Source organism: Sander lucioperca, chromosome 14, assembly GCF_008315115.2.
Source record: "Sander lucioperca isolate FBNREF2018 chromosome 14, SLUC_FBN_1.2, whole genome shotgun sequence".
NCBI lineage: Eukaryota > Metazoa > Chordata > Actinopteri > Perciformes > Percidae > Sander > Sander lucioperca.
Genome location: NC_050186.1, coordinates 9,470,902 through 9,497,477, shown reverse-complemented (window position 1 = coordinate 9,497,477; position 26,576 = coordinate 9,470,902). Strand labels below are relative to the sequence as shown.

At 41.9% G+C, this 26,576-nt stretch overlaps 1 protein-coding gene across 4 annotated transcripts in view; it reads left to right on the top strand.

The window, feature by feature from the left end:
- Window positions 1–26,576, top strand: part of gfra2b (GDNF family receptor alpha 2b) — a 124,660-nt gene that overhangs the window by 72,292 nt on the left and 25,792 nt on the right. For all 4 annotated transcript variants that reach the window (XM_035991835.1, XM_031287880.2, XM_031287879.2 and 1 more), the window contains 2 exons: window positions 3,866–4,065; window positions 6,119–6,306. In XM_035991835.1, the coding sequence (XP_035847728.1) occupies window positions 3,866–4,065; window positions 6,119–6,306 (388 nt within the window). The remainder of the gene's footprint in view (window positions 1–3,865; window positions 4,066–6,118; window positions 6,307–26,576) is intronic.

The window sequence follows — 26,576 nt, the reverse complement described above, 5'->3', positions numbered from 1 at the left end:
TACTTGAGAAGAGCGTTGAATGGAACCATCCATGTTCATTTTTTGGCAATTTGGTTGAAAGAAAACCCAAATTTCTGATATGGACATTTTTTTGAAAATGGGTCAAATTTGACCCGAAGACAACAGGAGGGTTAACAAGGAATTCTATAACTTTACTGATACCATACCATCATGATTTCACATTTCATCCAGCTTAAGAGTGAAACATTGTTCCTCTTTCCTTCTCTCTGTCGTTGCTGTTTCTCAGATTTAATGTCGAGGAGGAGTGTGCGGCTTTAAGTCAGGGGAAATGTCACCTCGCCACACTTTAACGGGCTTTCCTGGGCCGAGGTCACAGTTGTCTTTCCCATTACACTCGTGTAATTGGATGTGTTGGATTGGATTTTGATGAGTTCACACTTGACACTGCGATGTGACATTCACACGTGTGATCAGATCTGGTTCTGAATTGCAACGACAAAGTCAGAATAACATGTCACATCTATTGCTCTAGACTACATTTGCATTTGGGTTTGAGACTGTTCTTCCCCCTAAAAATGATCCCATGGGTCGTTTGTTCAAGCAGCAATTACGACTCATATTTATGTTTATACTGGTTGTTTAAAAAGAAAAGGAAACAGAGTTTTTTTAACTTGAGGGAACAAACGGAGCTACGTCACGTTCTGGGTCACGTGGTCACCTTCAGTTAGTGAAGTCAGTGAAGTCACATCAGATTTGAACCCAAACCTCCATCTTTTTATCAACTTAACTCAGTAGTTTTGGTGTCTAAACCTAATCAAACTGGGACCGTTAACAATGTGTTTAAAGGTCCCATGTATGAAAATTTCACTTCATGAGGTTTTTTTTTTAACATTAATATGAGTTCCCCCAGCCTGCCTATGGTCCCCCAGTGGCTAGAAATGGTGATAGGTGTAAACTGAGCCCTGGGTATCCTGCTCTGCCTTTGAGAAAATGAAAGCTCAGATGGGCCGATCTGGAATCTTCCCTTTATGACGTCATAAGCGGAAAGGTTACCTCCCCTTTCTCTGCTTTGGCCCGCCCATGAGAAAGAGAGAGACATCATGGCTTTCAAACGAGCGAAGTGGCAGTTGGTCAAGGCCACACATCATCAAGCCCCGCCCACATCCAAGTCAGTCATTTTTTTTTTTTTTTTTTTTTAACCTACGTCGTCTCCCCATACGCTCGAACCATACAGTCTATGGCTCGAACGGACCAAGACGGTAGCAAACCTCATATCCTCTTGTTTCACATTAGATGACAGAAACTGATGTAAGCTAAACACAAACGACATTTCATGCAACAACAGTGAACTGTAATTGGGCCCGTGTACTTTTTCGTTCATTTGATTTCCGACTTTGAAACGAAAAAAGTGGTTCGGAAATAACGTAAGACTGCTCCGGTGAAAGCCTTGTTTTCATGAGCTTCTGGGGCTAGCTGCTAGCTAGCTCGGAAGCTACATCTGATGGAAGGCAGGTTGCTAATTAGCCAATGCTAAAAAGTATGGAAGTAGCCTACTCGTTCCCCCTGCTTTCTATCAATATTCCTCAGTATTTGTCTTTTGGTGTAGTTTGCTAACATGCTCGTAGACATTTAAATGAACTGTTTGCGTGCTAGCTAAGTCAACGGTCAACACCTTTTATATTGTAACGTGAAAGCTCAGGCTGCGTTAGCTTCAGCTAAACCACAGCCGCAACTTGCACTGCCCTGTTAAAATGCAACTTCAACCCTCGGATATAACGGTAATCACGTAGCGATTTTACTGTATCTAAACATCTGTATGTGTGTTCGACCTTTTGAAATACTTAGATCAGGTGTGTTACTGTGCAGGTAATATCCGAGGAGCATCTGGCATGATGGTGAGTTCTACTGAACCAGACTGAGAGACCATTTAAAGACTCAGGGACCCTTTGCAGGTGTTTTGGATTAATTAGCTGATTAGAGTTTGACACTTTGAGCCTAAAATATTGAACCTTTTCACAATATTCAAATTTTCTGAGGGTTTTCATAAACTGTAAGCCATAGTCATCAAAATTATAACAAATACAGGCTTGAGATATCTCGCTTTGCATGTAATAAGTCTATATAATTAGTTTAACCTTTTTAAGTTGAATTACTGAAATAAATGAACTTTTGCACAATATTCTAATTTTTGGAGTTTCCCCTGTATGCTTCTGGTTCACCTGTTAATTGTTAAAGCAAAATCGCCCCTTTGTACATTTGGTTGTGACTGAATTCTTGCTGTTAATATGAAAGTCCATAACGAAACAACACACCATTCTACTTTTGAGGGCTAAATTAAATGAAATATGGCTCTTTTTCCGTTTGAACACATTGTCATCAGTATTACCAAGGTTTAAAATGACCCATTTTTCAAATTTGGATATCATTTCAAAATCAGAAATCAGTAGTAACTACATGAAAACTTCACTGTTGCATGAAATGTCGTTTGTTTAGCCTACATCATCAGTTTCTATCTAATGTGAATCAAGAGGCTCTATCAGCTTCGCTACCAGGCTGTCTTTTTTTTCTTTTCTTTTTTTTTGTCTTCAAAAACCTTTATTATTCAAGTACAGATCCATAAACACATTGAAAACATTAAATGCATACATACATACACGAAAAAGGGGCGCATTAAATTTACATTAAAGAGGTTGTAAGGCATTGTAAATGTTCAGAGTCCGGATGGCTTTCTTATTTGTCAGTCCTTTTTTAAAGTTTTAAAATATAATTTCATGTCATTTTTAAATTGGTGACTAGCCTATTCGGTTTTCTTTCAGATCATTTACATTTATAGATATAAAATTTTCAAATAAAATTAAAAGATTCAAAATAAAAAACATGTCATTTATCCAAATAATTTTCTTCATAGTAAAAAAATTCTACCGGGCTGTCTTGGTCATGGATGTATTAAGAGAACGGTCTTGGTCCGTTAGAGCGTATGGGGAATGACGTAAGCAAAAAAAAAATGACTGACTTGGATGTGGGCGGGGCTTGATGTCAAGCCCCGCCTTCCCGCAGACTGCAGCGAGATGTACTTGCATCCTAAGGAAAGCTCATTGTGGGACAATACAGTATTAGAGGACCACTAAGGTCTATATAAAGAGACTTCAGATACAGTATTAGGGGACCACTAAGGTCTATATAAAGAGACTTCAGATACAGTATTAGAGGACCACTAAGGTCTATATAAAGAGACTTCAGATACAGTATTAGAGGACCACTAAGGCCTATATAAGAGACTTCAGATACAGTATTAGGGGACCACTAAGGTCTATATAAAAGAGACTTCAGATACAGTATTAGGGGACCACTAAGGTCTATATAAAAGAGACTTCAGATACAGTATTAGAGGACCACTAAGGTCTATATAAAGAGACTTCAGATACAGTATTAGAGGACCACTAAGGTCTATATAAAGAGACTTCAGATACAGTATTAGGGACCACTAAGGTCTATATAAAGAGACTTCAGATACAGTATTAGGGGACCACTAAGGTCTATATAAAGAGACTTCAGATACAGTATTAGAGGACCACTAAGGTCTATATAAAGAGACTTCAGATACAGTATTAGAGGACCACTAAGGTCTATATAAAGAGACTTCAGATACAGTATTAGGGGACCACTAAGGTCTATATAAAAGCATCCAAAAAGCAGCATGTCATAGGACCTTTAAAAAGTGTTCATTTTTACAAGGGTTGAAACTACTGATGCTGAGGAATTATACATCTGAGAAACACCTCAATGATTCTTCAACAGCACACACATTACTTTTGCTAAAAATCGCTCCGTTGTGTTTCTGTCTATGGCTGTAAATTTGGTTTAATCTTCTTTTATTTTGACCATTTCTTCTCTCTTTGTCCAGACTCGTCTCTGGCGAAGGCGAGCCCCTGCTCGGAGGCGGGGAAACCCTGTAACCCCTGTCTGGACGCGGCCAAAGCCTGCAACCTGAACGAGACGTGCAAGCGTCTTCGATCCGCCTACAATGCCATCTGCAGCAAGGCCACGCCCCCGCAGCCCTCTCTGGCCAATCAGGAGCCCTGCAGCCGCAAAAGATGCCAGAAGGTGAGCGCAGAATTATCTTTAAATTATATTGATTATGTTTGGTTCAATGTTAAACACTAAAGGCCTTTTTTACGGAGCTATTTGTGCAGAATCTGAATCGGAAAGGAGTTTATTGCAGTAGTTACCATGCGTGGAATTTGCCTGTTTGATACATGAAAAACAAACCTTTATTAAACATTCATAAGAATAAACAATAAATACAGAAATCGGAGACAAATATATACAACGTAGATGTTTAAGTAGTTTAAGCACTGTGTGCAATGGGCAGGTGTACGTTCTGCACACAAAAAGGACGTTTATATGTGAAGAAATAGAACAGAAGGATCATTAATTCAATTTTGTATTTTTCTATAAAACTTCAAAACGTGTCCCCTCTGACAAAGAGAGTAGTTATGTTACAGCATCCAAATATTACAATAAAAAGTGAGACAAGTGATAATAAATCCTATTTATACATACTGTTCAACAGGAAAAAAGCCCTGAAATCCCCATCACCAAACCAACCAGACTCCATGTAAATAATCAGGACTTTTAGCGTGTATAGAGCCAGCATATTTCCACATGTAAATGGGTGAATTAAGAGTTTATTTCAACCAAACCAGAGTGGTGATTGTTGGAACAGTGGAAAGATGAACCAAGATGGCTTTTGATAGTTTTATTTAGTTTCTGTCCACTTTGAATGAAGTGTGTTTTACACTGATGAAAGTCCTGATTATTTACATGGAGTCTGGTGGAGTTTGGTGATGGTGATTTCGGGGCTGTTTCATGTTAAACTAAAAGGATCTTACTCTTTAACTAAAAGGTCTATCTCTGTAGGGATCCTTTCATAATGTTGTCAGACACTTAGAATAATAATCTGAGTCTGTCAGCAGCAACAACAGAACTTTTAGTGGATGCTAACAGACGCTGAACATTGTTTGTTTTATTCTTAATACTGGACCAATGTCAAAGATTGTTGTTTCCATCAGTCACTTAGACACAAAAACATGGGAAAAAAGAGGGTTGAAAGGTCAAAAAAAACAAACTAAGTTTAACCCTTAACCATTGTGTTGTTTTCCCGTCAACCATGAAAAAAAGTTTGATTTTTTCAAAGTTCTTTTTTTTCTTCGTGTTTTTTTTTTCAACATTTTGATGCTTGTTTTACCAACTCTCTTTTTTCTGCTGCTTTTGAAGTTTATGAAGAATCGTTGTTTTCGTCACTTTTCCCAACATTGTCACTTTTTTTTTTTTTTTTTTACATTTTTAGCGCTTATTTCGACATCCCATATTTCTGATATAACGTTCCCGTTTCCCAACGTTTCCCAACATTTCGTCACATTTCCCAACATTTGTGTTTGCCAACATTTGTGTTTCCCAGCGTTTGCGTTTCCTAACGTTTCCAAACGTTTGCGTTTCCCAACGTTTCCAAACGTTTGCGTTTCCCAACATTTGCGTTTTCCATTGTTTCCAAACGTTTGCGTTTCCCAACATTTGTGTTTCCCAACGTTTGTGTTTCCCAACATTTGTGTTTCCCAACATTTGTGTTTCCCAACGTTTGCGTTTCCCAACGTTTGCATGTCCCAACATTGCGTTTCCCAAAATTTGCGTTTCCCAACGTTTGCGTTTCCCAACATTTCGTCACTTTTCCCAAAGTTTTCCAACGTTTCCCAATGTTTGCGTTTCCCATTGTTTTGTCACTTTTTTTGAAATATTTTTGGTGCTTATTTCTACATCCCATACTTCTGATATAAAAAACTTTGAAAACGGGTTAATTTTGACCCGAGGACCGCACAAGTGTTAAACTGTTTAGAAAGATAGCGGATAACGATATGATGATTGCTGTGGTATATTAGATCGAGCACTCTATGTTGCATTGTCAGTGTTGCTACTTGGTGTTCTGGGAGCGTCTACTGTTCCTGTTGCTTGGAGGTCGATGTGCGAATAAAGACGTGCTCGTACCGCAGCCTTGCCTCTGTGTATGTTGTTAGATACATTAGTAGCCTAACCCATAAACAGTAATACTAAAATATTATACATTGCATAAAGCTACAATGATTGCCTATGTGTGTTTCAGGCGCTGCGTCAGTTCTTCGAGCGGGTCCCCTGGGAGCTGAGCTACCCGCTGCTGTTCTGCTCGTGCCCGGACCAGGCGTGCGCCGAGCGCCGCCGCCGCACCATCGTGCCGTCCTGCTCCCACCAGGAGCGCCACAAACCGGGCTGCCTGGAGCTTCGGCGCACCTGCCGCTCCGACGCGCTCTGCAGGTAAGATGGGCGGCCTTCAGCAGCCAATCAGGTGTCAGGGTTTTCCCTGCCATTATCGGGTTAAGGTGTAGCACCCAAAGCGGTTTTGGGCAGCACCGATAAGCCAAACGAATGTAACTGAGAGTTTTCTCAGATCTAATGATTGTAGTTGGACTTCTTTAGCTTTACGTTTTAGCTTTAAGCTTTTTGAGTGTTATTTATTATCTGCTCTAGCTTTTCCAACATTTCAGACACAGATATGGTGATCATAACGGTCTAAAATGATGTGAAAAGGAGACACAACACGACTACATAGAGACACAAAATGTACAGAGGATTTGCATTTTATGAATTAAAAAAAAACCGTACACTGTAAGAAAAACGGATAATGTCCCGGGACAACATCACCAGTGCATTTCCTGTTAAGTTTACAAACATTTCTGTTCATCCAAAAAAAAAAAAAAAAAAAAGGAAAACAATTTGTAGATTTTAGGGATGCACTGAATCCAGATTTTTGGGGTCCACTGGTTAAGATTCTGCTGAATCCGAAACCGAATACCGAATCCTCGTCCCATCCTCAGTCCATGAACACAGTAAACTCATTAATGAAGTAAACAGTGACTGTCCTTCCTTTGCTGTACCTGAAGTTGCTGCATTCTGGCTGCTGTCTGTAGATTCCTTCATCACAACTCGTATTCTTCCAGATGTTTCATACCAGATGTTGTAACAGCGGTGATGTTGTGTATAGTTTAGGGTCCTCGCCACCACCAGACTAATCAGCATTGTAAATTGAACATGTAGCTGGACTTGAATGGCCTTCTTTTGACTGTAAGTTGTTGTGTTCACATAGAATAGTGGACCCAAAATGCAGAGAAAAGGCAGGTAGGCAGGCAGCAGGTAGAGCTCAAGGATTTATTTAAACAGAGTCTGTACAACTAAAGGAGTCCAAAAATCCAGCAGGCAAAAAAAAACTAATGTACAAAGTGAAGCAACAAAAGAACAGAATAAATAAAATGAAGGAAAAACAGAAACAGAACTACTGACCAAAAACTCACGGACGAGAAGACAGGAGAGAACCCGGTTGGGAAACTGACACACTGACAAAGTCCAGAAGCGAAGCAAACTGACTGGAACGAACACAAACTCAAACAATGATCTGACACAGGACAAGGGATACACAGGAATACATAAATACACAGGGTAACGAGGTAACACAAGACAGGTGACACAAGGGCTGGGAAACAGGTGAAACACATTAGGGCTGGGCAGTACAATCACAAAAGGTCTGAAAACACAAGACAGGAAGTAAAACCAGACTAGACAAGACAGAAAACCAAACTATCAAAATAAAACAGGAAACTGAGCAAAATACAGACCAGAAACAGACTACCAAAATAAGATAAAACACACCAACCCATAACAGAAAGTACTGCCAAACTACACTTTTTCTGCTCACCAGTTCCATTTCCACTTTCTCACAGCCTGCTGCATTGAACGCTCCACCTACGTAAACACCTTCCCGTAACCATCAGCGCCGTCATTACGTCGACCAGCGTAGGGTTCGGTTCGCTGGGGAAAAATTCTAAGGTTCGGCAGAAACACAACTCTGTCAAAAAGCCCAATATTCGGCCAAATCCTGGATTCGGTGCATCCCTGGTAGATTTACAGCATGACCTCTGTACCTTTAAACGGACATTTCTGTTAATCCAAAAAATCCAAATATGAAAAAACAGTGTAACATTTTCTTGAGGAAAGACGCCTACAACCTCCCGCTAAATACAAACACCTTCCACCAAGCGAGGGGAAACTGTGTGTGTGAGCCTGAACTCAGGAGAGCCCGTTGTGCTGATTATTATCAGGGGAGAGGAGGAACTCATCAGTGAAATCAGCCTCTCAAGTGTTTAATTGGAGAGAAATCTGGCACACTCTGGGGTCAGAGTTGCACGTTTGATTGATAACTACTGGCTTTAAAGGTTAGAGGAGTTGAAGTGGTGGGGAAGTGGGTGAGTAACAGCCCCAGCTGCCTCGGGACTAATGTTGAGGTGCCCTTGAGTAAGTAAAGTTTATTTATATAGCACTTTTCACACATAAAAATCACAAAGTGCTTTACAATAAATTGGAATATGATAAATAGAAGACATAAGAATACAAAGGAAAACATAGGTACATATAATCAGACATATAAGGAGGAGCTTGTCCGTGCAAGGCTCTAAAAGTAAGGACCATGGGACTCATTTATAAATGTACAAGTTAAAGTCCTGCATTGATAATGTTACTTAAAGGTCCTATACGTAATATATTTACTGTGATGAATCCAAAAATGACCCCAATGCGTCATCAGATATTAAGGAAACATTTGAAATACTATCTTTTCTGACAACAATGCTAATGCCAGTATTTTCTCCTTTTGAAATTTCCGTTCCGTGACAGAATGTCTGTTTGTGTTTTGGCCTGTGTGTTTGACAGCCATGGCATACGGCAAAAAAAAAAAAATCTGATTTATAAAACCGTGCGTACACACATCTGTAAGCAATGTTCCCTTTATAAGTCACAGATTACCCACAAGTGTGCGTAGTGTACGCTCGGGAATTGATACAAATTTAATTATAAGTTCGGCCTGTTCTCGCACAGTGTAGGTACCTATATGATAAGATTTAACAGAACTATATATATCCAAACAAGCCTTAGTGATAAAGTTGAAAATTATATATAATATTTATATAAAACACTTAGCTGTCTGACATTTCCCTCTGGAAACAGCCGGTTGCCCCCAGAGTGGTAAGGACCAGTATTTGGACCGGGATGGCACGGTTCCAGTGCGTTGCCCTCTCTACTGGACCCAATTCACTACATAGATCCAAGAAGCACAGCTTTAGGGAATTTAAATCAGCATATTAGCCAGTGTCCCTGGCTAATCCTGTGGTCCCTGAAGTCTCTTTTTCTCCTGTTTCTTCCATTGCTGTAGTCCTCCTGCAGGGCCAGCAGTGCCATCATGCAACATTACGCAGGGGTTCACCGCAGTGTTTAAATGTTTACAACAACCCCTGGGGTCTCATTTATAAAGTGGCGTACGCACAAAACGGGGCTGAAAATGTGCGTACGCCGCTTCCCACGCAACGGTTGTAATTTATAAAAAACAAACTTGACGGGAGAATGTACGGTCCTCCACGCAAACTCTGACCCATGCGTACGCACATTTTGGAGACAGTGGGAAGTGGCGACGCAGATGGTGAGGTGGTGAACTGAAGTCAGACTGCAGAAAGTACACGTGGGAATAACGATTACTCGTAATATTTTCAAGTACTGAAACACACACACACACACACACACACACACACACACAGAAGGCATGTCAGTGCTGTGAAATCACTCTGAGGATGTCAGCAGCAATCTCGACATCCACAGTGACAGATTCACACACACGTACACACACACAAACACGCACACACACACACACACACACACACACACACACACACACACACACACACACACACACGTCCTCCTATTTCAGCTGACACACTCATCACACCGAAGGCGAAGCGTGGCTGGAGGAAGGTCGTCATTTATACTTCAGAAAAAGCACCAGAGACTAGGTGTGTGTGTGTGTGTGTGTGTGTGTGTGTGTGTGTGTGTGTGTGTGTTTAACTTTAACGCTTTTAAAGGGAATGGGAGATGATCTCTGATTGGTTGATTGCATGTTACGCCCAAAACACCCCTCTGATTAGTGAAGACACTAAGTACAACCCTTTAGAACCATGCGCCCGGCACACGGACCCTTTTTTCCGCCGTCAAACTAGCAAAAGTGGATTTGGACACGCCCTAAACACACCTGCACCAGGCGCTTCCCGCCATGCGCTTACATCGTTAAAATAGGACCCTATTAATGAATTCAGAAACTAATCTGAAGATGAACAGTGAAAATAAACGTTTCCGGCCTAACGGTGAACAGATATTTTACACGCTGCCGAGCATATTTGACTGAGCAGGTAGATCATGGTGTGAACTGCTTCTCTTTCTCTCCGTCTGCGGGTCACATGGGATGGTTTTTGTTCCCTCATCAGTCGGCGTGCAAGGCTGTTTTTTTTCCAGCTGCGCTCTCGCAACGTGTTCAGTCTCACGGCCGAGGCCGAGGTCACCGAAGCGCTCCGGCTCCCGTCTTTTTTCTAAAAAGCTTGAAAATATTCAGCAGTTAGAGCGCTAAAATGTGAATAATGATCCTCTTTACTTCCCAGCGTATGCTGGTTCTTCTGAGTGTCTCTCACCTTGAAAGAGAACAACAGAGACGCTGCCTGTAGCCGCACACAAGATTGCTTGAATTGATTCCTTTCACAACTCTGAGATGTTCATCAGCATGAAAAGCCAACGTGATCTTTGTGTGTGTGTGGAGAGCGGAGAGTCCGGAGGACGGTGGTTAAAACCCTTAAAGAGGCATTTGATCACAGACAGAAGGATGTGTTTTCATGCAGCCTGGGTCTTGTTTGTATATGTTCTTTCAGTGATCGTGACGCGTGTTGAGCACTGACATTACTTTTGTCAGGTACAAGTTATTAGAAGGGTTATCATTTTGTGCGTCCTCCACAGATTTATTAACTTCAAACTCAAGATGGACTTGAGTTTGAATAAAACAGATGTATCTTTTTTAAGGAGAAAACACAAGACTTTCACCAGGAAACAGGTGTTCATGTCCTGAAGAAGTTAAGGAGAAAACACAAGACTTTCACCAGGAAACAGGTGTTCATGTCCTGAAGAAGTTAAGGAGAAAACACAAGACTTTCACCGAGGAAACAAGTGTTCATGTCCTGGAACAAGTTACAGGGTAACTACCGTTTTTTTCAACCTGGACCGTATTTCCCGATGTTTTTGTGTCTAAGTATCTGATGGGAACAACAATCTTTGACATTGGTCCAGTATTAAGCAAGATCTCTCCAGTCGGCAGCGGAGAAACAAGCTACAATGTAAGCTAATAGGACAATTGTCCAATTTGTATTTACCTTCATAAAAGTTCTGTTTTTGCCGCTGACAACATTATGGAAAGGATCCCTTCAGAGATAGTTTTTAAAACCTCTTTAAGACCTTTCTGTTTAACCAGAAACAGCTCTGAAGTCGCTAGCGCTAAACCCACCAGACTCCATTTAAAAAAACAGTACTTTTAGCATGTATAGAGCCAACATATTTCCACATGTAAATCAGTAAACTATGCGTTTATTTCAACCAAAACTAGAGTTGTGATTGTTGGAATAGTGGAAAGACGACCCAAAACAGCTTTTAATAGTTTTATTTTGTTTCTGTCGTCTTTGAATGAAGTGTTCTTTATGATGCTAAAATTACTGTTTATTTACATGGAGTCTGGTGGGTTTAGCGAACACAATTTCACGGATGTTTTATGTTTAAAAAAAGGATCTTACTCTTTAACAGAAAGAGAAGGTCGACCTCCTTAGAAATCCTTTCCATAATGTTGTCAGACACTTAGAATAATAATCTCAGTCTGACAGCGGCAAAAACAGAACTTTTTTGAAGGTAAAAGCTGGACAGTTGTTCTATTAACTTACATTGTAGCTTGTTTTGCCACTGCCGACTGCAGCGATCTTGCTTAATCCTGGACCAATGTCAAAGATTGTTGTTCCCATCAGTCACTTAGACACAGAAACATGGGAAAATAGGGTTGAAAAAAACGTTAAAGTTATCATTTAAGGAGAACAAAATCCTTCAAAATCCTGCGAGCAACCTCCACGCTGAAAATGGCAAGTGTTGACAAAGATCTGGATCGTGCAACATGGCGGCCTGCTTAAGTTCTTTAAAAGAAAAAAGATTTATAAATAATATGTTCATATTTAAATGTCAGGGCACGCCTCCCTACGTGCAAATTAGGGCTACACGATGCGAGGAAAATATACGACAACGTTGTTGAATATCACGATAACGATATAAATATATACTAAACAGATATTAAGGTGTTTTCAGTTCTGCTGCTTTCAGTATTCTGCTAAAATACAACAAACTGATTGTTGAGTTTAAAACTAGTGAAAGGAAATCATTTCCAACTTTCTTTTATGGAACAAACTTTACATTGAATTGAATATAACTTACAAGTACCTCAACATTTGGACTTAACCCTTGTGTTGTCTTCCGGTTGACCATGCACTTGTTGTCCTTCTGGGTCAAAATATACCAATAGTTTTACACTTATTTTTGGAATTCACGGTCAATGCATTTCATTTATAGGAAATTATACCTAATTTTGAAATGATGAATGATTGTGACTAATATTAGAGGAACCTATGTTGATGGATAATCACAGACGTGTGTATCTCAAAGTTTCGTCAGGTTTTAAATCCATTTAAATTTTTTCAAATTATATATACAATTTAATACCCAAAATTGAATGAAAGTAGTGATCAAGTACTTGCAATTGTACTTCATTTTTTGGGTAATTTGGTTCAAAATAAACCCATATTTCTGATATAGAAGTTTCTAGAACGGGTCAAATTTAGCCAGAGGACAACATTTGGACTTAAAGGTACAGTACTGGAGTAAATGTACTTAGTTATATTCCACCACTGACACACAGTTACATGCACGGAATATGAATGATGTTTGATTTGCCTGTGAAAAGGAATCTGACGTAGTTTTTTTTTAGCTTTAGCCTCCATTAGCCTGAGAGCGGAGAGAGCGGCATAATCAGGAATCCCGCCGCTCCTCTGGGTCTCGACAGGAAGCATCTCCCGCTGCGAGGAAGTGAGCCGGCAGGAGGAAGTGGCGGCTTCTGATTGACAGGAAGAGTAATTAAAAGTGGTCTCTGCCTCAAGTAATGCGCAAGTAACTCTACAGGGAGCGCTAAAAGGGTTCTGGCACTGAGGCTATTTGCATTTGAAATGAAAAGAGTTCAATCACACCTACGGTTAATTCTCCACGAGAAAATGTTCACTTTGTCAAAGTACAGATTAGAATTATTATGTATTATAATAAGGAGTCCCACTTCTACTGTAATGGTACCGATTATAATAATGAGTCAGATTATAATACGGAGTCACACGGCTGCACTTTGCTACGAAGCGGTGGCTCGCCGCTCGCCATCTGACATATGACAAATCATTCCTACCACAGGCAATACAACTTTCATCACTGAGTGTTAGATTAGACTCATATACATCACAACACTGCACTAAATGCAACGTACACAAACATAGGTTTTACCTACATCTTTATCAGTGCTATTGTAGAAATATTTCTATAATCCAGATGTGTTTTTCTCAGTATTAAAGTTGTATTCTCTGTATATATATATATAATTGTATATCACATGAATACAATTCTATTATTTTGCATTTCAGAACAGTTTTTAAGTCCATATTAACAATGGAAAGCCATTCTTACCAGTGGATCTTGATTGGGAATCAAATGAATGCAAAGAAAGTTACTTCATGAACTTGACTTTAAGATTTGTATTTGGTTATTATTTATTTACTGTAAACAAAAGAAAAATGTGTGAATCTGTCATTATTGCACAATTCCTCCAAGTACCTAACCTAACTGAGATGTAACACTGACACTTTGCTTATACAGTACAAACAAAATGGTCCAAAAAACGGATGCCACAGCAGAACATTTGTAACCTTTACGTTTTTCTAATAAGGAATGCAACAATTCTCCTGGACAGAAAAGGGGGGGACAATGTTCCAAAGGACAAAAACAGTCAAAAAACGATACAAACAACCCAGTCCTAAAACCTTATGCTGATATACATAGTCAATATAGTGTTTAGTAACTCCTAAATAATGTTGATTCCTCACTGACGTCCAGTGATCACCAGTTAATGAGACAGCGTTTGCACTCGGCATCAGTTCCAGTTGGCTGCTTTCTCCGTGTCACACAGGCTGTGTATGCGTGAAACTACTGTCCCCCTCAACAACATTTTAAAAGTAAACTTTCCATTTAGAATCTTTTTGGCATCCATTTCTGCGTCTCGCGCTCGCCATCCACTCAAAACGTAACGTTAGCCTACTACTAGCCTACTACGTTAGCCTATATATATATATATATATATATATATATATATATATATATATATATATATATATATATATATATAGACTCGGGACACACAGATAGTTAGCTTAAGCTTTGATTACCTCATAGTTCAGGAATGTTAGGAACTGTTTTTCAGTACCAGACGGAGAGGTGGAACGGCAGGGGGGGGTGGCTCCTGGGTCAGTGTGTGTGTGTGTGTGTGTGTGTGTGTGTGTGTGTGTGTGTGTGTGTGTGTGTGTGTGTGTGTGTGTGTGTGTGTGTGTGTCTGTGTGTGTGTGTCTGTGTGTGTGTGTGTGTGTGTGTGAGAACTGAAGACTTCTGCCCGGGGACAGAGGAGGATGATGCCGTCAAGGAAGATGATAAAAGATATGGAATATGGTCAGACGGGGTGCACAATTTTGAGAGAGACTGAGTGGCCCTGAACCCTGTAATTTCGTCTGCGGTTAGGGAAACTTAGGATCTTTTTTGTGTAACCACACGCGTGTTTTAACTTAAATACTGGACTTCAGTAAACTTTGCTTAACTGAACTCTTCATCTCAGATTGATCCTTGTGTTCTGGTAAACTTTAAGTGCTCATATTTTTCATTTTCAGGTTCATAATTGTATTTAGAGGTTGTATCAGAATAGGTTTACAGGTTTAATTTTCAAAAAACACCATATTTTAGTTGTACTGCACATTGCTGCAGCTCCTCTTTTCACCCTGTGTTCAGGTCTCTGTTTTAGCTCCAGAGTGAGACCTCTCACTGCTGTAACATCTTTGTTGGCAGTCGCACATGCTCAGTAGCTAGGTAAGATCACATGCTCAGTAGCTAGGTAAGATCACATGCTCAGTAGCTAGGTAAGATCACATGATCAGTAGCTAGGTAAGATCACATACTCAGTAGCTAGGTAAGATCACATGATCAGTAGCTAGGTAAGATCACATGATCAGTAGCTAGGTAAGATCACATGATCAGTAGCTAGGTAAGATCACATGATCAGTAGCTAGGTAAGATCACATGCTCAGTAGCTAGGTAAGATCACATGATCAGTAGCTAGGTAAGACCACATGCTCAGTAGCTAGGTAAGATCACATGATCAGTAGCTAGGTAAGATCACATGCTCAGTAGCTAGGTAAGATCACATGATCAGTAGCTAGGTAAGACCACATACTCAGTAGCTAGGTAAGATCACATACTCAGTAGCTAGGTAAGATCACATGATCAGTAGCTAGGTAAGATCACATGATCAGTAGCTAGGTAAGATCACATGATCAGTAGCTAGGTAAGATCACATGCTCAGTAGCTAGGTAAGGACTACTAGCTAGAAGCACTTTAAGTCCGATGAAAGAAGGCGCGGGAATTAATAAATTGGAGTCAGATTTGACAGGCCTTAGGGCCTCATTTTAGACATAATTCCCTACACTATTTAAAAACTGAAATGCAGAATCATACGGGACTAGTATTACCTCATGATTTAGAAATCACCCCCACGTCTGTTTTCGTTGCAGACTTTAGCTGTTTGAAACCGTTCACCCATTCCCTCTCTACATAGTGTTTGCTAAATAGTGAACTATGTCGGGAACGACCAAACCAGATTTCTGACACTAGACTGAAGTTTTCTAAACATCAAAAACGTTGACCGAAACTTGAACAAATTCATAATGCCACAAAAGCGTTGGAAAAAGTGTTGAAAACATAGTTAAAAGCATCAAAAATGTTGAAAAAAACGCCAAAAAGGTGTCAATCCCTCGGGAAAAAATGCCACAAATGTTGAAAACTGCGACAAAATGTCGAAAATAGAAAGAGCTGCTTTTAGCTAATCAGCCAGCACGCACGCACACACACACACACACACACTTTCACATTCTATCCTATTGACTATTTCTTGTATGTTCTGTTTTTGTGCTGTGTGTCTGGTATTTTGCACCTGTAGCACTGAAATAATAAAGTCTATCTAATGTAATCTTATCCGGCCCTCCAACCAACCTTTAACTTTCCATAGTTTGCATTAAAGCCTTTGCGTAATTTTTCACAAATCCACAGGTGCCCTCAGATACAGCCAGGGCTTTAAATTGACACCTGCCAAATGCAATATGCCAAATTAACCTTGCCAAAATGAACTTTGGTGGGGAACATTGTAAAGTTAGGAGCCAGTTTGGCCGGTGATGACTGAAGCGAATAACACTGTGTCTGTTTGAATCGGCCAGCTGCAGAAAACAAGTCAATGTTGCCAGATTGGTCTGTTTTATGTGTGTGTTTGGATGGAAACGTAATCTAGAGGGCTGCATTGGGATTGGGTCCCGCCGGGTCCCACGGGACCCAACGCAAATCTCACAGGAGCGGGCGGTTTTAACTTTGCTGCGGGCGGGAGCGGGCGGCTAAAAAAAACACTGCGGGATCGGGATGTAGCCTGGAACCCCCCCCACACCAGCAGAAACCATAGATATACATATATACTGACTATATACTGTATAGGCCATCTATGAGCAGACACCAGCGTGTCTGAGCCTCCCAGGACTGGGGAGCTCCGAGCCAAGGCTCCGTCCACCCTCATCCTCGGCTCCTTCCTCCCTGTCTAACAGCAGCAAGCACCTGCCTTCTTTGCCTTCATCTTCTCCCTATTAACCTATAAAATGACGTGTTTTCTCATGCGGGACGGGAGAAGACATAACATCAATGCATCTCTATTATTGTGCAGGCATATATTCTCAGAGTTTTGCGGGTGCGGGCGGGAGTGGACGTACACTTTGCGGGAGCGGGCGGGAATGTAACACACACATTGCGGGAGCGGGCGGGAATGTAACACACACATTGCGGGTGCGGGCGGTAATGGTCAGAAATTCGCCGGGAGCGGGATGAAGAGCCTGGCCATTCATACCGTACGCGTATTTCTCCGTGCCAGTCACAAAGTGATCCAGATTTTTTTCCCACTTTTTCTGCTTTTTTTGTTCGCTTTTTTTGACGTTTTTATCCAAGCAGGCCTGCCTTGTTTCACCATCTAAACATTCTTCAAAACTTGACATTTTCAGCGTGTGGCTCGCTGGCTCCAAGTTTGTTGTTATTTCCGGAAAGAGAGCTGAGTTTGAGAACGGCGACACACACACAGAGAGAGAGGAAGATGTCAGAATTTCTCCTGGAAATGTACTGCCGTTGATCCCGACTAGTTTCCTTTCCCCTGGAGATATCGCTCTGCAGATCTCTTCAGGATTATAGATCAGTCTCTCAAACCAACCTGATCTCACAGAATTCCGTGAAATGAACACGGCCCCTTAACTCAAAATCTGTGGCAGTTTCACGGAATCTGGCATTGTTTTCCATGGTGGCCACACGGAATTTTCACACATTCCGTGTGGCAGTTCGTGATCATTTCACGGAGTTCTGTGAGACCAGGCTGCTCAAACAGACGCTGCAGGATAATCATGCATTTGTGATTTGTGTGAGCCGACCCGTTGCGACCTCGAACAGAGTCACACGAAGAGCACGGCGCCTTACTTCTGATGGACTCGTTTTCTCTGAGGTTTCCATCAGGACACATCTGCTGGATGTGAAGATTAATGTTCATTTGCTTCCTCCTGACCCCCATCAGAGCCACAACGCTGCCAGTAATGACAGCGGTATGTATGCAAACACACGCGCTCGTGCGCCGAGGCGCGGCAAGCAAAACTGCTTTCCCGACACCGGCAGTTTTTTTTTTTTTAAAGGCGAGGAAGCCAATCTAGCGCCTGCATCGCTCCATTACACGGTCAGTGAGGGGCGGACGCAGCGTGATGGAAATATCTGCCTCGTTTTCTTTGAGGGTCACAGAGGACGCCGGCGCCGCAACCGACCCTCTCACTTACTCTCAACGTTTGTGTGTGTGTGTGTCTGTGTGTGTGTGTGTGTGTGTGTGTGTGTGTGTGTGTGTGTGTTTACACAAACCCATTCCCTGATTCGTCTCATTTCCTTTGCGCTCGTCTGAATGTGCGGTTGGTTCACAGGAGCGATGAGGAGCGAGGGATGAGTCTTTGAGGGGAAATAAGGCGAGTTAACCCTGAGGAGGACGGAGCGGGAAGCGATGTCTCTCCTAAATTCTGATCCACATCGGCAACCAGGAACTCATTCGCTCTGTCAACGTGTAAATATGTAAATATGTAAACGAGCAGTCCCACTCAGGGACTGTTAATTAAAGAGAACATCAGGCAAAACAAAGCAGCTAATCACCAAACAGACTCACAAAGACACAAATGATGGGAGATGAGGAAACTGAGCATGTGTGTGCAGCGAGGTTATGCTTTTCCATATTTTCTGTCATTCTCTATTAGGGATGCACCGGATCCATAATCTGACTCGGCCAGATGGATTGCTTCTCATTTGCTCGGCATATCCATCTGGGAACTTTCCCTTGGAGAACTTTTGGGAAGGGGCGAAAATACTGGTTAGCTGATTGGATAAACCATCTGTCTATCACTAACCTGACTCCGCCAGATAGCTCGCGAGATCAGGACGGTCTCACGAGGCTAATTTTCTTCACGACTAGCGGAGCCACTTGATATATCAAAATCTTGCCGAAACCAGTCGGGAGAAGAGCAAAACCATCTTTTCCTCTGAGAAAAGCCTCCAGTGCCGTTTTTTTTGCTCTTCTTTCAAAGAAGGAATACTTTCTAATTTGGATAAAACGTGCGCGATAGCTACGCTCATCTCATCCGTGGAAGCCGCCACGTTGTTTAGACTGAACAGTCGCTTCTCGTTGCGTCACACCTAAACCCGCCTCAAAACCAACGCTGATTGGTCGGTCGTTTGGCAAACGGCTCCAAATTTTCTCAATCTCAAGACGCCAGACTGATCTGCGAGTGGAAAACTGGAACTCACCAGATCAGGACGGTCTCACCAGGCTAGCGAGTCCAGGGTTTGGGTTCGGATTCGGCTGAATATTGGGCTTTTTGACGGGGTTGGGTTTCTGCTGAACCTTAGAATTTTTTAGAAAACTGAACCCTACGCTTGCACTACGCGCGCTATGCTGGTCGACGTAATGACAGCGCCGTTGATTACAGGAAGGTGTTTACGTAGGTGGAGCGTTCAATGCAGTAGGCTGTGAGAAAGTGAAAATGGAACTGTTGAGCAGAAAAAGTGATTGAAGTTTGGCAGTACTTTCAGTCAGAAGAAGGCCATTCAAGTCCAGCTACATGTTCAATCTGCAATGCTGATTAGTCTGGTGGTGGCGAGGACCCTAAACTATACACAACATCACCGCTGTTACAACATCTGGTATGAAACATCTGAAAGAATACGAGTTGTGATGGAATCTACAGACAGCAGCCAGAATGCAGCAACTTCAGGTACGGCAAAGGAAGGACAGTCTCAGTCTAAACCCCCCAAAGTCTAGGTCTTGTCTCGGTCTCAACCCCCCAAAGTCTCAGTCTCAAACCCCCCTAAAGTCTAGGTCTTATCTCAGTCTCAACCCCCTAAAGTCTTGGTCCTGTCTCAGTCATAACCCTCCAAAGTCTCGGTCTTGTCTCGGTCTCAACACCCCAAAGTCTCGATCTTGTCTCAGTCTCAACCCCCCAAAGTCTCAGTCTTGACTCGGTCTTGACTCGGTCTCAACCCAATAACCAACTTGGTCTCAGTTTAGGTGGTCTTGACGACAACACTGGTGAACGGTATTGAATGGGGAAAGACAAATAGTGTTTTAATCCCATTTAATTCAAGCCATGAATACGTTTTTGCGTAAAAGTGCAAAAACGTTTAGGAGATATAGTTTGTGCAATGAACAGGTATATAATCCAGGATGTAAGTTCATGTAAAGTGTAGTTTCAACTGGGAGACGTTTTTGTGGCGTGAGTTTTTGTCCAGGCAGAGGACGATATAAAGACACTGCTACAGTAAATGTTCATGTTAGGGTTAGAGGAATGAGTAAACTCAAAAATATATTTAAAGACAGACTGAACATGTGTGTCAATGTCGACATGACAATTGAATAGAACGCTCGAGAGATCTGTTCCAGCGTGACTGACAAGTCAGGGTCAAAGAGATGCTTTTCTGACTGCACACACACATAATACGGGCCGTAATAAAGCATAATATGCTTTGAATGTTGGAGATAATTGTGTGTGTGTGTGTGTGTGTGTGTGTGTTGTTGTGTGCCTGACAGTCATAATGCGGCCGTTTGGACGCGGTCAGCATTGCTGTAATTTGATTTTAATATTCCTCACCTTCTCCTGCACACAGACTTAATGCAGAGCATCACATGCTGCAGCGAGGAGCGTTTCACACGCGTGTAAATGTCATGAGAGCAAATAGCTCGGTGTGGGTGTCGCTTTAATCTGTGTTTATATAACTGTGATTATATATGTGGGTCCTCAGATGTCTTTAGATACTTGGCAAGTGATGGAAACAGAGGTAATCTCTTTGTTCTCGGCCGCTCTTACTTGAAATGTCAGCGTTAAATGACTCACAGTAACGTTACCTGGTGCAGAGGGAGCGACATCTAGCTTGGTTTTCACAGGACCTTCCACATGATACAGGACGGCCTGTACATTGATTTCAGCGTGAAGTTCATACAATACATAGTTTGAGTCTATGCCTGCTCGATTATGGAAAAAAATCACAATTGCGATTACTTTGGTCAATATTGAAATCAGGATTATTTACCCCCGATTCCTCATCGACTTTTGGAAAGATCAACAGTGAAAACTCCTTCATACTTTTCCTGTTTGAACTTTTTGAATTCCCCTTCAGGACACAAGACAAAACAAGAGTTTGCTTGCAAAACGTAATGTGTACAATAATCGTTTTGTTTTTTTTTTTTGTGAATTTGGATTAATTGCACAGCCCTAGTTTTTAGACATTCTACCTAAAAATGTGTGTGTGAAAAATGCGACATCTTGCATCTTTAAAATCACTCAGCAGGGAAACACACTCAATCTACCAAGAGTTTGCAAGTTTTGCCAGTGTTTGCGTGGGTTTATGTTTCTGGTGTGCAAAGACATAGAAAATGCCACGCAGCCACCACGCAACAGAAACGCCACGCTCACGCCACGCAGCCAGTGTGCAGGAGGCCTTAGACGCGTTTGGTCGGGACTCTTGGCGTCACTTTTAGACGTGTTTTGTTGGAACAAGAACGGGACAGTTAGGTTTAGGAAAAGATCGTGGGTGGGGTTACAAAATGTACGTTTCATAGACACGCGTCTGTCGTACTACTCGCTACCATTGTTGCTCTTAATACTATGTCATATTACAGCGCCGCGGCCGCCTGACCAAGTGCTAGGTATCTCCTGCTATTGCCCTTGACTTAGGTAAAATGTAGATGGTCCCTGCTCCTAATTAGTTAGGATGGGTTAAATTCAGGGAACAAATTTCACTATGTATTGTACTGTGTATGGTTGTGTGTGTGATGAATAAAGAGTTGTTAAAAACACTAGTCAAGAGTGTTAGAAATAAATATTCGATCATGTCAAACTTTCGAAAATGATAATGCAACGACAAGAACAAAACAAAATGACTGAATACTGAAGCACAGAATTTGAACTGCAGTTGGAAATGACTGTTGCCATTTAGTTTTTTGGACTTCTAAAAGATGTCGATGTAGCTCAGCAGCTAATGTTAGCACTAATGAAAGGGTGAGGCGCTAATTGATCTTTAACCCGTGCACGTTAATTGCCCGCGGAGCAGTTAGCCACAAATTGACGGTGACAGAGAGACATGACGGCGGCACGCGGGTCAGAGCAGAGATCGCCGCGGAAACCACTTGATCAAAACCTGCCTGAGCTTTCTCATTTCCCACCGGGTTTGTTAAAGATTCATCTAAACTAGAGAGAGAGAGGGAGAGGGAGGGAGAGAGAGGGAGAGAGAGAGAGAGAGAGAGAATGTAGTGTACTTTCTGTGACCTATAAGACGTTTCCACTGAATTAGATTCCAGACTCTCATAATTAGAGGACTTTAGAGCTTTAAGGGACCAGAAAACATGGAAAAGTAAATAATTAAAATTTAAATAAGACATGCCTGGGAACATTTACAGGGAAAAAGGCACAGAGGTTGTTTCACTAAAGCACACGTTCTAAAAGGAGGACTTAAATGAATGCATATGATATCTGCTGTGTGTTTTAATGCACTGTGCGCCCCCCCCTCCCCCTATAAAAGGCATGGATAATGTTGTAGCTGAGTCGGTATCAATATACCGTAATATGACGTTCACTAACATTTTTCTGTTTCTGTGTGTGTGTGTGTGTGTGTGTGTGTGTGTGTGTGTGTGTGTGTGTGTGTGTGTGTGTGTGTGTGTGTGTGTGTCTGTGTGTGTGTGTGTGTGTGTGTGTGTCTGTTTGTGTGTGTGTGTGTGTGTGTGTGTGTGTGTGTGTGTGTGTGTGACTGTTTGTGTGTGTGTGTGTGTGTGTGTGTGTGTGTGTTTGCGTGTGTGTGTGTGTGTGTCTGTGTGTCTGTGTGTGCCTGTTTCTATGTGTGTGTGTGTGTGTGTGTGTGTGTGTGTGTGTGTGTGTGTGTGTGTGTGTGTATGCGTGCGTGCGTGTGCGTCATAACCGGGACAGTTTGAAAACATCTGTTTTAATCCGGTATCTGCAGGTGACATAGTTACATGGTAAACCAGTCCTTAAATTGATTACATTTGACAATAGTTTGCATACAGTTTGCATGTATTGTCCTGTGAACAAATTACCACAAAATCCCACTTTGTCTCTGACTCCTTTCTTAGCCTACTTTTAGAGCTGTGAATCTCTGGCCACATCTCCGAGTTTAAATAGGTCAGGTGTTACAGAATGGGAGCTCATCTTTCTGTGCCGGAGAGACAGAGAAAATGTCATGGAAACGGTGACAAGCCTTGTTGAGACGGAGACAGATATCTGGAAAGTCTGCAGTCTGCTGCACGGAGGTCAGCATTAGTTTGTACTGTGTCTGGTAGTGGTAATTGATGGCACTAATATGTCTGTCTAGTCTGTCGTGTAGGCCCGATCCTGGCATTAGGGTTGCGTTTCTTCAAAAGTTGAATCCGTCTCAACTTCATTATAGTATTGTAGGATAACACAAAACAAAAAAACGAATATTCAAATTAGAGATGTTCCAATACCAATACCAGTATCGGTATTGGCTCCGATACTGCCTAAAACGCTGGTATTGGTATCGGGAAGTACTGGAGTTAATGCACCGATCTGATACCACGTAATAAAGCCCTAAAGAAAATCTACGTTAAAGTAGTTTATTTATGTTCTTTTTCCGTTATAACTGACTGTCAAACTGGAGACTTAAAGAAAGTTCTGGGGCGTTCATTGTTTGTGTTTGTTCACGTTTCACAAAGAGTTTAACCTGAGCCAGACTGACAACAAAGATAGAAATCATATCACATCCATACAGAGATAGTAGTATACAGCTGTTATACATCATATCATCATACAGAGATAGTAGTATACAGCTGTTATACATCATATCATCATACAGAGATAGTAGTATACAGCTGTTATACATCATATCATCTATACAGAGATAGTAGTATACAGCTGTTATACATCATATCATCTATACAGAGATAGTAGTATACAGCTGTTATACATCATATCATCTATACAGGGATAGTAGTATTCAGCTATTAAAACATAATACAATATATGACACACTGGTATCTGATCAGTACTCGGTATCGGCCGATACGCAAGTTCAGGTATCAGAATCGGTATCAGGAAGAAAAAAAATGGTATCGGGCCATCTCTAATTCAAATCCCAAAATTGAAAATCAAACACCCAACGAATATCTCTATAGTCTGATATTTGAATCCAGCCCTATTTCTTAACAGTAAATGTTAACGTTTAACGTTTCCCAACAATTTTGCTTAGGAAGAAGGACACCACCTGCGTCCCGTACGTACAGATTAACGCCGCTGAGCAAACGGGAACGAGGAACAACCGGATGTACAAACACATATTATAACATACCGTACATATTGCTATATCAGAGCGATGAAAACATTAGCGTGTTTTTCATGTTATAAAAACGACAAAACAGTGACACGAAATGAAATAAATAAATACATTTTTGGGCCACAGACTAAAGAACATGACAACGGCCAAACTAGCATTCAGTCTCTTACATATTGGAGCAGATATTAAAACGTTTGGCTGCTTGATTAACCCTGACGATGGCAGTGATATAAGACATGATGCTTTATGAATATAGCTGGTGTATGAAGTATGAAGGTTGGCTGTCAGGCCATAAAGAGACAAAGCGACATATCTGAGTCACTCCCTCACACTGACAAGCCAAGGCTGTGTGTGTGTGTGTGTGTGTGTGTGTGTGTGTGTGTGTGTGTGTGTGTGTGTGTGTGTGTGTGTCTGTGTGTGTCTGTCTATGTCTGTGGTGTGTGTGTGTGTATGTTTGTCTGTGTGTATCTGTGTGTGTGTGTGTGTGTGTGTGTGTTTGTGTGTGTGTGTGTGTGTGTGTGTGTGTGTGTGTGTCTGTGTGTGGTGTGTGTGTGTGTTTGTGTGTGTTTGTCTGTGTGTATGTGTATCTGTGTGTGTCTGTGTGTGTGTGTGTGTGTCTGTGTGTGTGTGTGTGTGTGTGTGTCTGTGTGTGGTGTCTGTGTGTTTGTGTGTGTATCTGTGTGTGTTTGTGTGTGTGTGTGTGTGTGTGTGTGTGTGTGTGTGTGTGTGTGTGTGTGTGTCTGTGTGTGTGTGAGTGTGTGTGTCTGTGTGTGTGTGTGTGTGTGTGTGTGTGTGTGTGTGTCTCTGTGTGTGTATGTTTGTGTTTCACATTGACAAACACAAAGTAAGTGAGGGTCTGGAGGAGAGTGTGTCGGTGTGGATTATGGTTGTGTCTTTTGTCTTTTGAGCTGACGTCGTTTGCAGGATTACTCAAGCAAGACAACAAACACACACACACACACACACACACACACACACTGACCTCTGGTGTGAGAGTCAAAAGCACAGTGCTGAGGCCTGTCAAACTATATCATTCTCTTCAGCCAACAGATGAGCAAACAAACACGTTCACACCAACGCAGTGTGAGTAAGATGTGTATGTGTCAAACGCATTCACACAGACACTCGCTGTGTCTCTCGTGTGCGGTGTCCAATAGCGACGGGATCACGCCTTTTTGTCACCCAGCTGATCCAACCATACGCCATCTCTCCGGCACACTGCACCATTACATTTAGTCGTTCTCACTCAGCTGTTGTTTTTATTCACACACACCTATGTCTGTCACTTTTCATGTCAACGAGTGTGTGCAACAGTATGAAGATCTTGTCTGAAAATGTCAAGACTTTCACCAGGAAACAGGTGTTCATGTCCTGAAGAAGTTAAGGAGAAAACACAAGACTTTCACCAGGAAACAGGTGTTAATGTCCTGGGAGTGTTTTAACCCAAATCATCTTTTTCCTAAACTTAACTAGTTGTTTTTGGGTCTAAACTTAACTGTCGTCGCCGCCTGATGCTCACCTTTTCGTCAGTTAAACTCAACTGTAACGGCCTCTGAAAGGACTGTAATCTTGCAGTGCTCTGTACCTGGCTCACAGTCACCTTTTCTCGGCTAAATTTAACTGTAAAGACCGCTAAAATGTACTGTCATGTGACTAGTCCTCCGGCGATTGCCACCCAGTGGAAATCCAGTCGTTTCGTAGGATATCGTTTTCCTCAATATCATGCGGACCCGTTGACGAGAATGCGTTGGATTGTGTTGTTGTTGAGACCGGTGATCATGCCGCTGTAAGTTCAGCCGAAGCAGATGTTGCTTTTTGATTTTTCTAGGGATGCACCGAATCCAGGATTTGGCTTCGGATTCGGCCGAATATTGGGCTTTTTGACGGGGTTGGGTTTCTGCCGAACCTTATAATTTATTTCCCACCGAACTGCGCGCTACGCTGGTCGACGTAATGACGGCGCCGTTGATTACGGGAAGGTGTTTACGTAGGTGGAGCGTTCAATGCAGTAGGCTGTGAGGAAGTGGAAATGGAACTGGTGAGCAGAAAAAGTGCAGTTTGGCAGTACTTTCAGTCAAAAGAAGGCCATTCAAGTCCAGCTACATGTTCAATCAGCAATGCTGATTTGTCTCATGGTGGCGAGGACCCTAAACTATACACAACATCACCGCTGTTACAACATCTGGTATGAAACATCTGGAAGAATACGAGTTGTGATGAAGGAATCTACAGACAGCAGCCAGAATGCAGCAACTTCAGGTACGGCAAAGGAAGGACAGTCACAGGTCCCTAGGATCCAGTATTCGGTTTCGGCAGAATCTTAACCAGTGGAGTCGGTGTTCGGCCGAACCCCAAAAATCTGGATTTGGTGCATCCCTAGT